Here is a 13,777-nt window from a genome sequence, read left to right on the forward strand (position 1 = left end):
TACTAGAGTGATGGGGGCCGTCTGAGTACTAATATAGATTGAGACAGGTCCTTCTGCAGGGTCACTCCGCTCACACCCTAAATCTTCTCTGCCCAGAGAGCTGCTCCCCTTCCTTTACATGCATGTGGGGTAACAAGCCCTCTGGCTTGGTCGGGCAGCAGGACTCACCCCTTTCCAAGCAGCTGCTAGCAGGGTGGGGTGCTTCAGGCTGGGTATCATCCCTCCTTTGCTCTTGGTCTCTTTTTCTTCTCTTGCTAGGGAGAATCTTTGTCCCATTCTGCAAGGCTCGTCTCTGAAAACAGTCAAAACACTGGTCTGAAAAAGCAAATACCAAGAACCTTTCTGAGCAACCGTGGGGGGGCGTCCTGGCAGGGGAGGGGGGAGGGGACAGAGACAGAACCCCAAGCTTGTCTCATGACAGAATGATGCTGCCAGGCTGGAAAGTACCAGAGCAACGAAGCTGTTGAGTCATTTGTGACCAAGATTAGCCGTGCAAACAGCCGATCCGTGGCTCAGACTATGGGGCTGAGCTGCTGGAATCTCTGAGGCTCAGCAGAAAGGATCTCAGAGAAAGCATAGTGCTGACTGTTCTACAAATGCTGGCCTGGGGTCCCAGCCAGCCGTCTGCTATATAACCAGAGGCACTGGAGCAGGCAGATATTACATGGAGGAAGCAGCAGTGCAGGCTGAGCTAGGTGAGTCCTGGGGCTGAATTTTCAACTTTTCCTATCACCTCATCCATTCTTTCTCCTTTTCCAAGAACCAGGCAGACACAGCCTCCTTCCTGCCTAGTGCCAGGAGCTGAAATCAAACTGCCCGGAAGTGAGACAGATTCATACACCACAGCTCTCAACTTGGGCCTTTAAACCCGTGACCAAGTGTCTCAGGTCACACATAGGGTGTGACAGCCAGAGACACGGACAAGGTAGCTTGGGAGGTTTCAGGTTAACACCCCTGCCCAGGAGCCTGGGGATCAAGCTCCTTCGTGCTCTGCCATTTTCAGTAGCAATGATTTCCTCACCTCAGCCATCTGTTGAGGGGCAAAGTAGTCAAGTCTCTAGCGGATGCGTGGACGGAGCAGGGAATCCGTCCCTGGAGGATGCAGCAGAGCATAGCTGGGTATGCAGGTGATGTCTCTGTTATACCTGGGCTGCGCTGTCTGAGGATGAGCTGTCACTTGTAGCGTTTAATATCTATATCATGGTAACACTCCCATGCCCCACTCACTCCACTAGGTGCTGTGCAAACACTTAGGAAGACGTCTTCCCTACCCCACAGATCTTCGCACACCCTGACACGGAACACACCAATTCACACCCACTCAGACATGGAATATGCCCACACACGCACCCACCCAGACAGGGAATACACACACACAGACCCATACACCTCCCCACTTAAACACCTGCTCATACATACACACAAATTATAAGCTCTTCCTGAAAAGAGAGAGAACTTGTTTGGGTTCCGGTTCTGCATCGGGGGGTGTGCCAATCCTGCTGTGATGGGGGCATATGGGGGGGAGGTAGTAGTCAGAACTTCTCAATGACAACGTTAAAAACTAAATTGTGTGAGACAGACCCACAGAAACAACAGCCAAGCCAGGAGTGCAGCTAGACTGAGGCACTCGTCAAGGTTTTAGTATTTGCCATTTGCCAGCATTTCTGCTGTCAATTAACAGTGCTGCCAAGCAGGGGGATAACACCACGTCCCCTTGGGGTGGAGGTATCTTGTACCATCCCTGGTGGGTGTTATTACTTGTGCAGAGGTGCAGGCCAGGGAAGGGGTGATGTGACTGATCTCATACACCACAACCCCCAAATCCCTGCCATTTGGGGGGGGGATGCTCATTGCCAGCAGATCTGGCTGGAAGATCTGATTCTACTCGCAGGAACTAACCCTGCCCAGGCTAGCAGGAGGCTCCTGGTCACAGCAGGTGTTTGGTCTCCGCTGAGAGATAGCCCTGTTTGTTTAACAGATAGAAGAGCCTTGAATGAATCAGCAAATAAACAGGGTCTCTGGTCTCCGCTGCGTGAATTCCCCTTGGCTGCAGACCCAGGGGCAGGTGGGAAAAGGAGGTTTTCAGGTGGAGGGTCTTCTTTGGAAAGAACCCTCCTCTTCCAAGGGGCACTCCAGGCTCAGGGGACCATCTCTGGGCACCAGTAAGAAGAAAATCAGCTGCTAGGCCAGGTTAACATAACCCAGGCAGGCTTCCTACAGAGCAGGGGGTAGGAGCAACCAGAGCACTTCCTTGGTGAAAGCCAATCCGGGAGTGGGGCGGGGATGATCCCCATATGGCATCTAGAGCCCACACAACCCCCCTGAGCCACCAGCTCAGAACCTGGCTGGTCTTGCAAGAACCTCTACCTTATCACGCTGTGTGTGTGTGTATATACCTGTACCCTAACACGCTGTGTGTGTGTGTGTATATACCTGTACCCTAACACGCTGTGTGTGTGTGTGTGTATATACCTGTACCCTATCGCGCTGTGTGTGTGTGTATATACCTGTACCCTATCGCGCTGTGTGTGTGTGTATACCTGTACCCTAACACGCTGTGTGTGTGTGTATATACCTGTACCCTATTGCGCTGTGTGTGTGTGGGAGGGTGTACCTGTACCCTACCGCGCTGTGTTTGTGTGTGTATACCTGTACCCTATTGTGCTGTGTGTGGGTGTGTATACCTGTACCCTAACACGCTGGTGTGTGGGTGTGTACCTGTACCCTAACACGCTGTGTATGTGTGTATATACCTGTACCCTATTGCACTCTGTGTGTGTGTATATACCTGTACCCTATCACGCTGTGTGTGTGTGTGTATACCTGTACCCTAACACGCTGGTGTCTTGGTGTGGGTGTGTACCTATACCCTATCGCGCAGCTGTCTGGGTGTGGGTGTGTACCTGTACCCTACCGCACTGTGTGTGTGTATGTGTATACCTGTACCCTAACACACAGGTGTGTGGGTGTGTATATGCCTGTACCCTATCGTGCTGTGTGTGTGTGTGTATATACCTGTACCCTAACACGCTGTGTGTGTGTGTTTATACCTGTACCCTAACACGCTGTGTGTGTGTGGGGGTGTACCTGTACCCTACCGCGCTGTGCGTGTGTGTATACCTGTACCCTATCGCACTGTGTGTGTGTGTGTGTATACCTGTACCCTATCGCGCTGTGTGTGGGTGTGTATATACCTGTACCCTAACACGCAGGTGTGTGGGTGTGGGTGTGTACCTGTACCCTATCGCGCTGTGTGTGTGTGTGTATACCTGTACCCTATCGCGCTGTGTGTGTGTGTGTATATACCTGTACCCTAACACGCAGGTGTGTGGGTGTGGGTGTGTACCTGTACCCTATCGCGCTGTGTGTGTGTGTGTATATACCTGTACCCTATCGTGCTGTGTGTGTGTGTATATACCTGTACCCTAACACGCAGGTGTGCGGGTGTGGGTGTGTACCTGTACCCTATTGTGCTGTGTGTGTGTGTATAAACCTGTACCTTATCATGCTGTGTGTGTGTGTATACCTGTACCCTATCGCGCTGTGTGTGTGTATATACCTGTACCCTATCGCGCTGTGTGTGTGTATATACCTGTACCCTATCGCGCTGTGTGTGTGTGTACCTGTACCCTATCATGCTGTGTGTGTGTGTGTATACCTGTACCCTATCGCGCTGTGTGTGTATATACCTGTACCCTATCGCGCTGTGTGTGTGTGTGTATATATACCTGTACCCTATGGCGCTCTGTGTGTGTGTGTGTGTGTTTGTATACCTGTACCCTATCGTGCAAGTGTCTGGGTGTGGGTGTATACCTGTACCCTAACACGCTGGTGTGTGGGTGTGTACCTGTACCCTAACACGCTGTGTATGTGTGTATATACCTGTACCCTATTGCACTCTGTGTGTGTGTATATACCTGTACCCTATCACGCTGTGTGTGTGTGTGTATACCTGTACCCTAACACGCTGGTGTCTTGGTGTGGGTGTGTACCTGTACCCTATCGCGCAGCTGTCTGGGTGTGGGTGTGTACCTGTACCCTACCGCACTGTGTGTGTGTGTGTATACCTGTACCCTAACACACAGGTGTGTGGGTGTGGGTGTGCACCTGTGCCCTATCGTGCTGTGTGTGTGTGTATACCTGTACCCTATCGCACTGTGTGTGTGTGTGGGTGTGTACCTGTACCCTATCACGCAGGGGTGTGGGTGTGGGTGTGTACTTGTACCCTATCACACTGTGTGTGTGTGTATATACCTGTACCCTACCACGCAGGTGTGTGGGTGTATCTGTACCCTATCGCACTGTGTGTGTGTGTGTATATACCTGTACCCTATCACGCAGGGGTGTGGGTGTGGGTGTGTATATACCTGAACCCTATTGCAGTCTGTATGTGTATATACCTGTACCCTATCGCGCTGGTGTCTGTGTGTGGGTGTGTGTATACCTGTACGCTATCATACTGGTGTGTGTATGTGTGTGTGTGTGTTTTTATACCTGTACCCTATCACGCTGTGTGTGTGGGGGGTGTATAGCTGGACCCTATTGTGCTGGTGTGTGTGTGTGTGTGTGTTTATACCTATACCCTATCACGTTGTGTGTGTGTGTGTTTATACCTTTACCCTATCGCGCTGGGGTGTGTATGTGTGTGCATGTATATACCTGTACCATCTCCAACCACAGTGGGGTGTGAGGGAGTGTGTGTATCTGTACCCAGCCACACTGGTGGGTGGGTCTGTGTGGGTGTGTACGTGCACACGCCCACCTCTACCCAACCCCACTGCTCTGTGTGTGTGTGTGTGTGTGTTGGGGAGGGGGTTCTGGGTGTATGCCAGTACCTGTGCCAAACGTGGTGGGGTGTGTGGATGTGTCTCTACTTGTCCCCAGTCACCTCACAAGGTTGCAGATGTCCAGGAATAGTCTCGGCCCCGACCTGCTGCCAGGTGCGTTTTCTTTCACTTGAATTCATGTCAGACATGCTCAGCGGTGGCCACTGAGAACAGCGCCGCCCTCTGCGAGGGACACCGGGGAGCGCATGGGGTCGGCAGTGAATGGAGGGGTGACCCAATGAAGGACAGGACGTGGGCGCTAGCAAGCGCCTGCCAAAAAGCTTTTTCAGAGCAGCCTGTTTGGCTCTGCACCAGTGTCATTGTGATGCGAATTGTGCTTTTCCCTCCTCCTTTTCAGGCACCGGCCCTGCAGCAAAGATGGCTCAGACCAACCCTCTGCCTGGTCCCATGGGCCCGTGGAAGGTACGTCCCAGCTGTACTGCACGTTATAAATTGTATCATGTAGGGTCTTGAGGCCCTTGCTGAGTGTGCGCCGGGCACTGCCCACACAGGGGCACTGCACATACAGGGCACTGCCCACACATTAGATGCAACCAACAGGGAGGGGAGAGGAAAGAAGAACAAAAAATGACTTGACCAAAGTGACCCACCGGTAGCAAAAGCCCAGTGTCAACCTGCTGGACCACGATGAGTGCAGCCCGGGCTCTTTGCACAGAAGGTAGGTGGCAGGAATTCCCTGCCCTGGGTAAGGAGTGGACGCACACTGCTTGTTTGGATGCTCACGTGCAGTCCTTTGCTGGGAAGGCATGTGCCTGTCAAGCGCAGCAGCCCACTGGTGGAGGTGTGAAGGTGAGGGGAGCAAGGATGGTTGGAGCAAAGCCGGCTGAGGTCTGACAGAGCTGCCACCAAGGGGGCTTGCTAGCGTATTTGCTGGGGAGCAGCTGTGGTTCTGGCTTGCTGGTTGGGAGAGTGAGAAGGAAGAAGAGAGGCAGGTGTGTAAATCTAGGGGGTGGATGAAGAAGCTGCTGCCACAGATGCTGCTGTGGGGAGGTGATGATCCTGTGCACCAGCCCAGGGCACTGGGAAAGTCCCTGCTCTTCCTTTCTCCACCTAACCCTCTTTGCACTGGAGAATTTGGAGCAGAACTAGCGTGAGTTCTAAGCGCAGCCCTAGGGCTGTCGACTCTGCAGCCTGCCTGGCATCAGCATGTCTCCGTGCACTCAGCGGAGTGTGGTTGCTTCCATACCCCTCAAGGGAATGCCTCAGCTGAGTCCGGAGCTCGTCACCAGAGCCCAGCAGCCTGTGTGGTTCAGGAGAGTGCGCCGTAGGGGAGGGGAGAAAGAACGCATCCATGTGGCCAAGGCAGTTCTGACCACCCATGCACCTGAGTGCTACAAGTCCCAGCTGGGTGACAAAGCCCCATAGCTGGAATAACAGGGCGCTGGGGGCCAGCATTGAGGGGCACAGATGCAGCCCATGCAGTGTCCAGCTGTAGCCGGGGCATTAACCTTAATTCTTGGTCAATGAGCACCTAGTTCACCAGGACTGTTAACCTGCACCATACCCTTCCCCTGCTTCAGTGAGACTCATGAGGAGAAGACTCTTCCTTTCAGATCACAGCCTACGATCGAGAAAACTTCCAGGGAAAGAAGATGGAGTTCACCTCGGCCTGCCCCACCATCATTGAGTGCGGTTTCGAGAACATCCGCTCCCTGAAAGTGGAAAGTGGCGCGTAAGTACCTCAAGCTCTGTCCAGCTCCTCCCGTGCGGCTTGGGGGAGCTGGATGGAACATGGCTGGCCGGGTTGTCATCTTACCTCAGGAGAAGGAGTCTGGCCGTTATGCTAAACCACAAGGCCTACTAACCAGGTGGCTCCTGGGCTCCACTTACCCGGGGGCGTGGGGGTGGAAACTAGTGTCCCGTTTCGGGTCTTGCAGTGCACAACTGTGCCTGGTGTGGGATGGAGCAGAGCGCGGATAACACCAACATGAAAACGTAGGTAATTAAAGTGAGCAGCAGGGACAGCATCAGCCGTGGCAGGCTTGTTTCTGGAGAAGGAGGGGGCGGGCGAGGGGCAGGGAGGAATAGGGGCAGATTTTGGACAGTTGAGCCTGTCACACCCCTTGGCTGAGATGGGGGTTAAGCCCATTACTTCACTTTGAGAGCGGATCTGAAGCTGCAGGCAGGGCCTGCAGTCTATGGTCACCTACAACACATCAAATCAACAGCTGGAGTGTGGGTTAGTGTGATCCCATTCCCAATCAGCGTGAGCTAACCCCGCAAGCCCAGCTAGTGCCCACCCAGGGCTCTGCACCAGATTAACCACGTCATTTTGAAATTGCTTAACCCAGTGCAGCTTCCTCATGCCAGGTCCAACACGTCCTCAAGGCAACCACCAGTGGAGAGCAGAGGGCCCTGCACACAGGCCTCTCCCCTTCCCAGCATCCCCACAGACAGCATGACCCCGTTTGCACCAAAGCCCCCTCCAGCTCTGCGGCTAGTGCTCCACATGGCTAAGTGGAACTTCCCAGCTTAGCAAGCCCTGCACTGAACAGTTCTCTCAACCCAGGAGAGCCAGTCTAGTCCTGACCTGCCTGCAGAGTGACTGTTGGCCCAGGGCCCATGACTGCTTGGGATCCCATCAGTCAATGACATCGGCTTGGCCTGTCCGCTGCCGAACAGGAGAGTTGGCCCCAGTCACCAGGATGCGTCGCACAGCACTGCGCTGGTCACATGCTCTGCCTAGTAGCAGCATGCCTGCCACCATTCAGCAACACAGCCAGCTAGGTAAGCAGCAGCACGGAGAACGCTGAAGAGACGCCTGCCCCATTGCTTTGCCTGGAAAGGTGGGGTCCACAAGATGGGGTGCACAGCAGAAAAACGTGGAGACACTCAGGGCTCCAGGAGTGACAGGAGCCCCTCTCCACCAACCAAAATGGGGAATCTGCTGCACAGCAGAGGGACAATTTCTCTGCCACTTCTAGCCCCTTAATGCTGAGAACAGGCCCTGCAGTGAGAACCCCGCTGCAGTTAGGGTTGGGGAAGAAGGGGAGAGAGGCTGACACTGCTAATGGGATTAGGGCAGGAGGCACACCCTAACCAGGCAGCATCTTACTAACTGGTCCACCTGCCCGAGGCTGCAGCCAGGATGCCCACACAGCTCATGCCACTCAGCCCTCAAACCACCGTGCGAGCTCGGGCAAGCTCATTTTCCCTCAAACCCTCCCTGTGCCCAGCAACCCGCCTCCACAAATTATATCCAGCTGAAGTGGGAAAGCCCCGTTAGAGATTCTAATACACAGAGAACAGGAGGGGACTGTGGGTGGCCCACCACCAGCGCAACCTGACAATGCACCAAGGGGCATCTCTTCCCCATCACACCTGCCAGCCGAGTCACTGCTCTCCTAGGCAGACACGTGCAGGGACGCAGGGTGGGTTGGGGGTTTTAGAGGCTCAGGTTCTCACTCCTGAAGGAGCAGAAAGGAAAAGAAATTCATCTGACCTCTAACTGCAGAACAGAGATGGGCAGAAGCAGCTGTCCCTAGTCACAGCCATGCTGTCTGCTGGGCGCTGTGCAGGCCGCCGGCGGGCAGCGTGGGTACTGGCCTCACACAGAGACTCACCTGCCACGTGCGCTGTGGACACATGGGCACAAGAGGCAACTGGGCAAGCACCTCTCAGAGTGGGGCGATGCTGGAGTGGTGGAGAGAGGCAGGCGCGAGTGGTTGGGAGAACCGGGGCAGGGGGGTGACATTTCTGACATTAGGAATTCAGCCCGTCGATGCCTCTGGAGTGCCTGGGGAACTAGCCCCATGACAGCTTTGCAAGAGAGCGAAACCTGAGCAACTGAGGAGTGGAGCCACCATCTTGTGTGTTAGTCACCCATAACTCCTATGCCTAAAGAGTGTGCTGGCGCCTCTTGGGAAGATTAAACCTCCCCCAGGTCTTTGGTGCAGGGTTCACTATAGGCAGCAGAGACCTAGGGACTCCTCTCGAAACATCTGGGAGCAGCAGCATGTGACAGGCCCCACATTTCCACAGTAAAAAACCAGGTGAAGAAAATCTCCCTTGCGGACCCTTGTAGAGAAGCGAAGGAGGGTGGAGCTGTCAGAACCGGCGCAGGTCACCTGTCACCCAGGGAAAGTGGGGACTCCATTCCCTGGATCCTCCCCCTGCTCTGGCTTGGCAAACGCTGCAGCCTGTGTGCTGAAGACCCCCAGGCATGTGTAATGAGCCTGGCCAATCCCTGGCCCAACCAGCAGCCACTTACCCGGGGCAGGCCCTAGCCCCTGAGCTAGCCATGGCACCAACTCAGCCAGCTTGGTGCCATACTGCCTCCAGCTCACATGACTATTAGAGCAGGGCCTGTTCTAACCCTAGGCACAGCTAGCAGCCCTGGGTGCCATGCACGCGCCATTCCCCTCGGGCGCTCAGCCCAGAAGCAGCAGCTCGCAGCCAGCCAGACCGACCTGACAGCACGGCTGGAGGTGGCTGGGGCCACACCTGGCCTCATCTCTCTTCTGGCAGCGAGGGAGCCCACAGGGATTTTCTGGGCCCCTTCTCCCTGAGTGACACACATAATGGTGGAGCCAGCTGGGGCAGGCCTGCCTCCTTCCCCACATGCTTGTGTCTGGGGCATGGACTCCGGGCCCAGAGCTGCCGCAGGAGGACCTATGCTCTGTCGTTGCAGCTGGATCAGTTATGAGCACACTAGCTTCTGTGGGCAGCAGTTTATCTTGGAAAGGGGAGAATACCCACGGTGGGATGCCTGGAGTGGGAGCAACGCCTACCACACCGAGCGTCTGATGTCCTTCCGCCCCATCTGCTGTGCTGTAAGTGCGAGTCCCTGGCCTCTTCAACCCTGTCACATTTCCCAGCAGCAAAGGTTCCCAGCACCCCACTGCCTTCGTGCCAAGTGTAGTGATGCAGAAAGCACACCTCCAAAAAGGTGCTTCCTAGGCTCAGGGCTGGCGGATGGGGAGGGGAGGGTTCACATCTCTTTTAGAATGAAATAGCCTAAAACTTTTAAGAGCTGCTGCAAATTAGCCTGACAGTCGCCTACTCTTCCCTTTGCTGGACGCTTCTGGGGGGCCTGGCCGAGAGACAGGGAGACCATCACGCTGGTGTTAAAGAGTCAACAGATTACTAACGGCAGCTGGAGAGTGAGCAAATACAGCCACTCTGATTAAAAGCTCATCAGTCACTCCAGTGAGTAGAATGGTAGGACTGGAAGGGACCTCGAGAGGTCTCTAGTCTAGTTGCCTGCATTCATGGCAGGACTGAGTGTTATCTAGACCAGGGATCGGCAACCTGTGCCGAGTCTTCATCTATTCACTCGAATTTAAGGTTTCATGTGCCAGTCAGACATTTTAACATTTTTAGAAGGTCTCTTTCTACAAGTCTATAATATATAACAAAACTATTGTTGTAGGTAAAGTAAATAAGGTTTGAAAATGTTTAAGCAGCTTCATTTAAAATTAAATTAAAATGCAGAGCCCCCCAGGGCAGTGGCCAGGACCTGGGCAGTGTGAGTGCCACTGAAAATCAGTTCGTGTGCCACCTTTGGCACCCATAGCACAGGTTGCCTACCCCTGATCTAGACCATCCCTGACAGGTGTTTGTCCAACCTGCTCTTAAAAGCCTCCAATGATGGAGATTCCACAACCTCCCTAGGCAATTTATTCCAACGCTTAACCACCCTGAGAGTGAGGAAGTTTTTCCTAAACCTCCCTTGCTGCAATTTAAGCCCACTGCTTCTGGTCCTGTCCTCAGAGGTTAAGAACAACAATTCTTCTCCCTCCTCTTTGTAACAACCTTTTATGTACTTGAAAACCGTTCTCATATCCCCCCTCAGTCTTCTCTTCTCCAGACTAAACAAATCCAGTTTTTTCCATCTTCCCTCATAGCTCATGTTTTCTAGACCATTAATCATTTGTGTTGCTCTTCTCTGGACCTTCTCCAAATGTGGTGCCCAGAACTGGACACAAATACTCCAGTTGAGGCCTAATCAGCATGGAGTACAGCAGAATTACTGCTCGTGTCTTGCTGACGACACTCCGGCTAATACAGCCCAGAATGATGTTCGCTTCTACTTCGCCTCACCTCCAGCACAGTGTTACACTATTGACTCATACTTAGCTTGTGATCCACTCTGACCCCCCACATCCCTTTTCGCAGTGCTCCTTCCTAAGCAGCCATTTCCCATTTTGTGTGCGCACAACAGATTGTTCCTACCTAAACCGAGTTCTCCAAAGCACTTGCAACTCCTCTGAGCTTGGTATCGTCCGCAAACTTCTGACGTGTCCTCTCTGTGCTGTGTAGAGCACAGGGAAGTGTGGTGCTGGATGAGCCCACTGGCCCACCTCTCAGGAGTGCGTGCAGCACCAGCGCTGGCAGGGCCAAGCTGATGCTGGGCTGTAAGCATAGGGTAAAGCAAGGAGGCTCAATGGAACAGTTCTCCTGGCTGTTTGCCGCCAGTGGTGTGATTATGCAGCAGGGATAAGCCTTCAAGGCAAGTAAGGCACCACCAAGTGGCTTTCAGATGCACTCAGATCCCCTCCCCCCACCTGGCTCTAAAATTAGCTGGGTTGTTTTTTGTAGAGGTGTAAGGCAAGCTACAGCCAGGGGTTGCTGAAGTCTGATGTGATTGGGAAGGAAAGTGCAGTGCAGAACCATGGGCTGTCCATCGCTGCAGTATCTGAGTCCCCACACAATAGGGCAGAGGATGTAGATGGCCATACCTCCCTTGCTTTAGCATAATGTTTTCGTCCCTTCTGCTTCAGACATGGATCTCTGATCCTGGTTAATAGATAGGAGACAGCCGGTCAATGGGGGGCAGCAGCCATGGCGAGGCTCTGGAGCGAGGGGCCCATCATTAGGAGCTGCATCTGTTTCCCACCACACAAATCTGTTTGAAAGATTCTGCTAGCTTCCCTCTCCTGTCTGCTCTATTCTTGTGGCCCAGAATCACAAAGAGTCCAAGATGACAGTCTTTGAGAAGGAGAACTTCATGGGACGCCAGTGGGAACTATTGGACGACTACCCCTCCCTGCAGGCAATGGGCTGGGGAAACAACGAAGTGGGCTCCATGAAGGTGCAGTGTGGCGCGTAAGTGAGACACGCGGGCTTAACGCACCAGGAGGCTGGCTGTAAAGCCCAGTGCTCGGCTAGGGGTGGGTGAAGATTCCCAGGCACAGCAGGGCATCCTAAAGGGACAGGCCTAAGGAAAGCCCTGCCCCGCTGAGGGAGCCCAGCTCCACCACTGGCACAAGACCTGCTGGAGATGTTCTGAGCCAAGTGCAGAAAGTGAACATAACTTGGGTTTGGCACTGGACTAGGTACACCCCATTTTTCTGCCAGTGCAGTGTCTGCATCAGGGGCTTGCTCTAGTTTAACTCCATCAACTTGGAAATTCTCTTAATGTAGGCAGAGCCAAGGTTATCCAAGCAAGGACCATCTCTCCATTGTTGAAATGGAACATGCAGAATTCAGCCTACAGGCCACAATGGACATGGGGCACAATGCAGTTCTACTTTCCTTAGTACCTCAGCATGTGGGAATGGGCAGCCAAGGGGTTTCAGGTGAGGACAGCTCTACATATTTTTCAGAGGAATGCAACCTTAAAAAACAGCAGATCTAGTAGGAACTCTGCAGCAGCCAGAATGCTGGTTGAACTCCAGAAAGCACCACAAGCTGCAGTCCTGTTGGACACAGCCACACATGGGTTCATATCTGAGCACAGTGACAAACTCCTGAGTGTTTGCAAACGGCTTACCCACAATAAAGCTGGAAACTAACTTCAGTTTGACAAGAAAAGAGTATTTTCTTCTTTAGTGCCATGTAGGGCCTTTTCCTCTCCTGGTTTTCTAGGTGCAGATGATCTGGCTCTATTTCTCTTTCGGGGTTTGGGTGAGCAATTCACCAAGATACCCCTAGGACAGTTCTAGATTTGTAGGCCAGGGGATTTCTCCCCTTTCCAAGTCCAACAGCTTTCTGACTCTGTTTGTTCCAGCTGGGTTTGCTATCAGTATCCTGGTTACCGTGGCTACCAGTACATTTTGGAGAGTGACCATCACAGTGGAGATTACAAGCACTGGAGAGAGTGGGGCTCACACGCCCAGACCTTCCAGGTCCAGTCTATTCGGCGTGTCCAGCAGTAGATGTTTGTGTTCACAGGCTCTCCTCTTCCAAGAGCGTCTTCACTGGATTTCTAAAGCACATTGATCCCTATGGTGCTAACACTTCCCCTTCCAAAACAGATTCCTTTCTTGTACTGTGACTGCTGTTGGGACATCACTTCTTCATGGTACTAATTGCTGCAATTACCAATAAATGTCACTGAAAGAAAATGCTACCGTTTGTTTGGAGCTTTCCTTGCTGGACAGTTTGAACTCTGTCACTCCAGTGTTCAGAATTAACAAAGGGTATTGAAACTTGCACTAGGTCATCTCAAATTCACATCACAACTAGCCAAGACATTGGGCCCAATTCTCCTTCCTTCCAAAAGACTTTACACATAGGTAAGTCCATTGACTTCAGTGGAGTGTCAGAATTAGGCAGATCTTCTCACAAGCACGCTACTGCGGCCATTAGTCTGTCAGTGGGCAGGTCGTCAGCACACCTGGCTCCTTGCAAAACCAACCCAATATAGGTCTATGGTGGAAAAGGGCTGCAGTGAAAACAGGGAGACAACATTGCTACATCATCAGAAGCCCTCAGTGTTCAAACCACGTGGAGCAGATATGGTCTCCTGGCCACTGACTTGCAGACAGATGTTCTACTCCAGTTATTAGCGGTTCTCTCTAAGATGGGCAGATCCACTCATCGCAGCCCTACAGCTACAAATTGTTTGACTTTTTTCTCTGCCCCTCTCCCCTGAAGTGACAGACCCCAGAGCTCTGTCCTCCTTCCCTTGCACTGCAAAAGGCACAGCACCACAGTGAGGGAGGCTGAGCTGAGTCCACATGCCTCCTCAAACCTGTTACCAGTGC

General features: G+C 53.1%; 1 protein-coding gene across 1 annotated transcript; it reads left to right on the forward strand.

The window, feature by feature from the left end:
- Nucleotides 1-664: 664 nt before the first annotated feature.
- On the forward strand, nt 665-12,946 carry CRYBA1 (crystallin beta A1). Its single transcript, XM_030536646.1, has 6 exons — nt 665-695; nt 5,185-5,249; nt 6,401-6,519; nt 9,478-9,619; nt 11,752-11,894; nt 12,799-12,946. Exons 1-6 carry the CDS (start codon nt 665-667, stop codon nt 12,944-12,946), a joined length of 648 nt encoding a protein of 215 aa, XP_030392506.1.
- Nucleotides 12,947-13,777: the final 831 nt, after the last annotated feature.

The sequence above is a fragment of the Gopherus evgoodei genome, chromosome 17 (assembly GCF_007399415.2).
Source record: "Gopherus evgoodei ecotype Sinaloan lineage chromosome 17, rGopEvg1_v1.p, whole genome shotgun sequence".
Classification (NCBI taxonomy): Eukaryota; Metazoa; Chordata; order Testudines; family Testudinidae; genus Gopherus; species Gopherus evgoodei.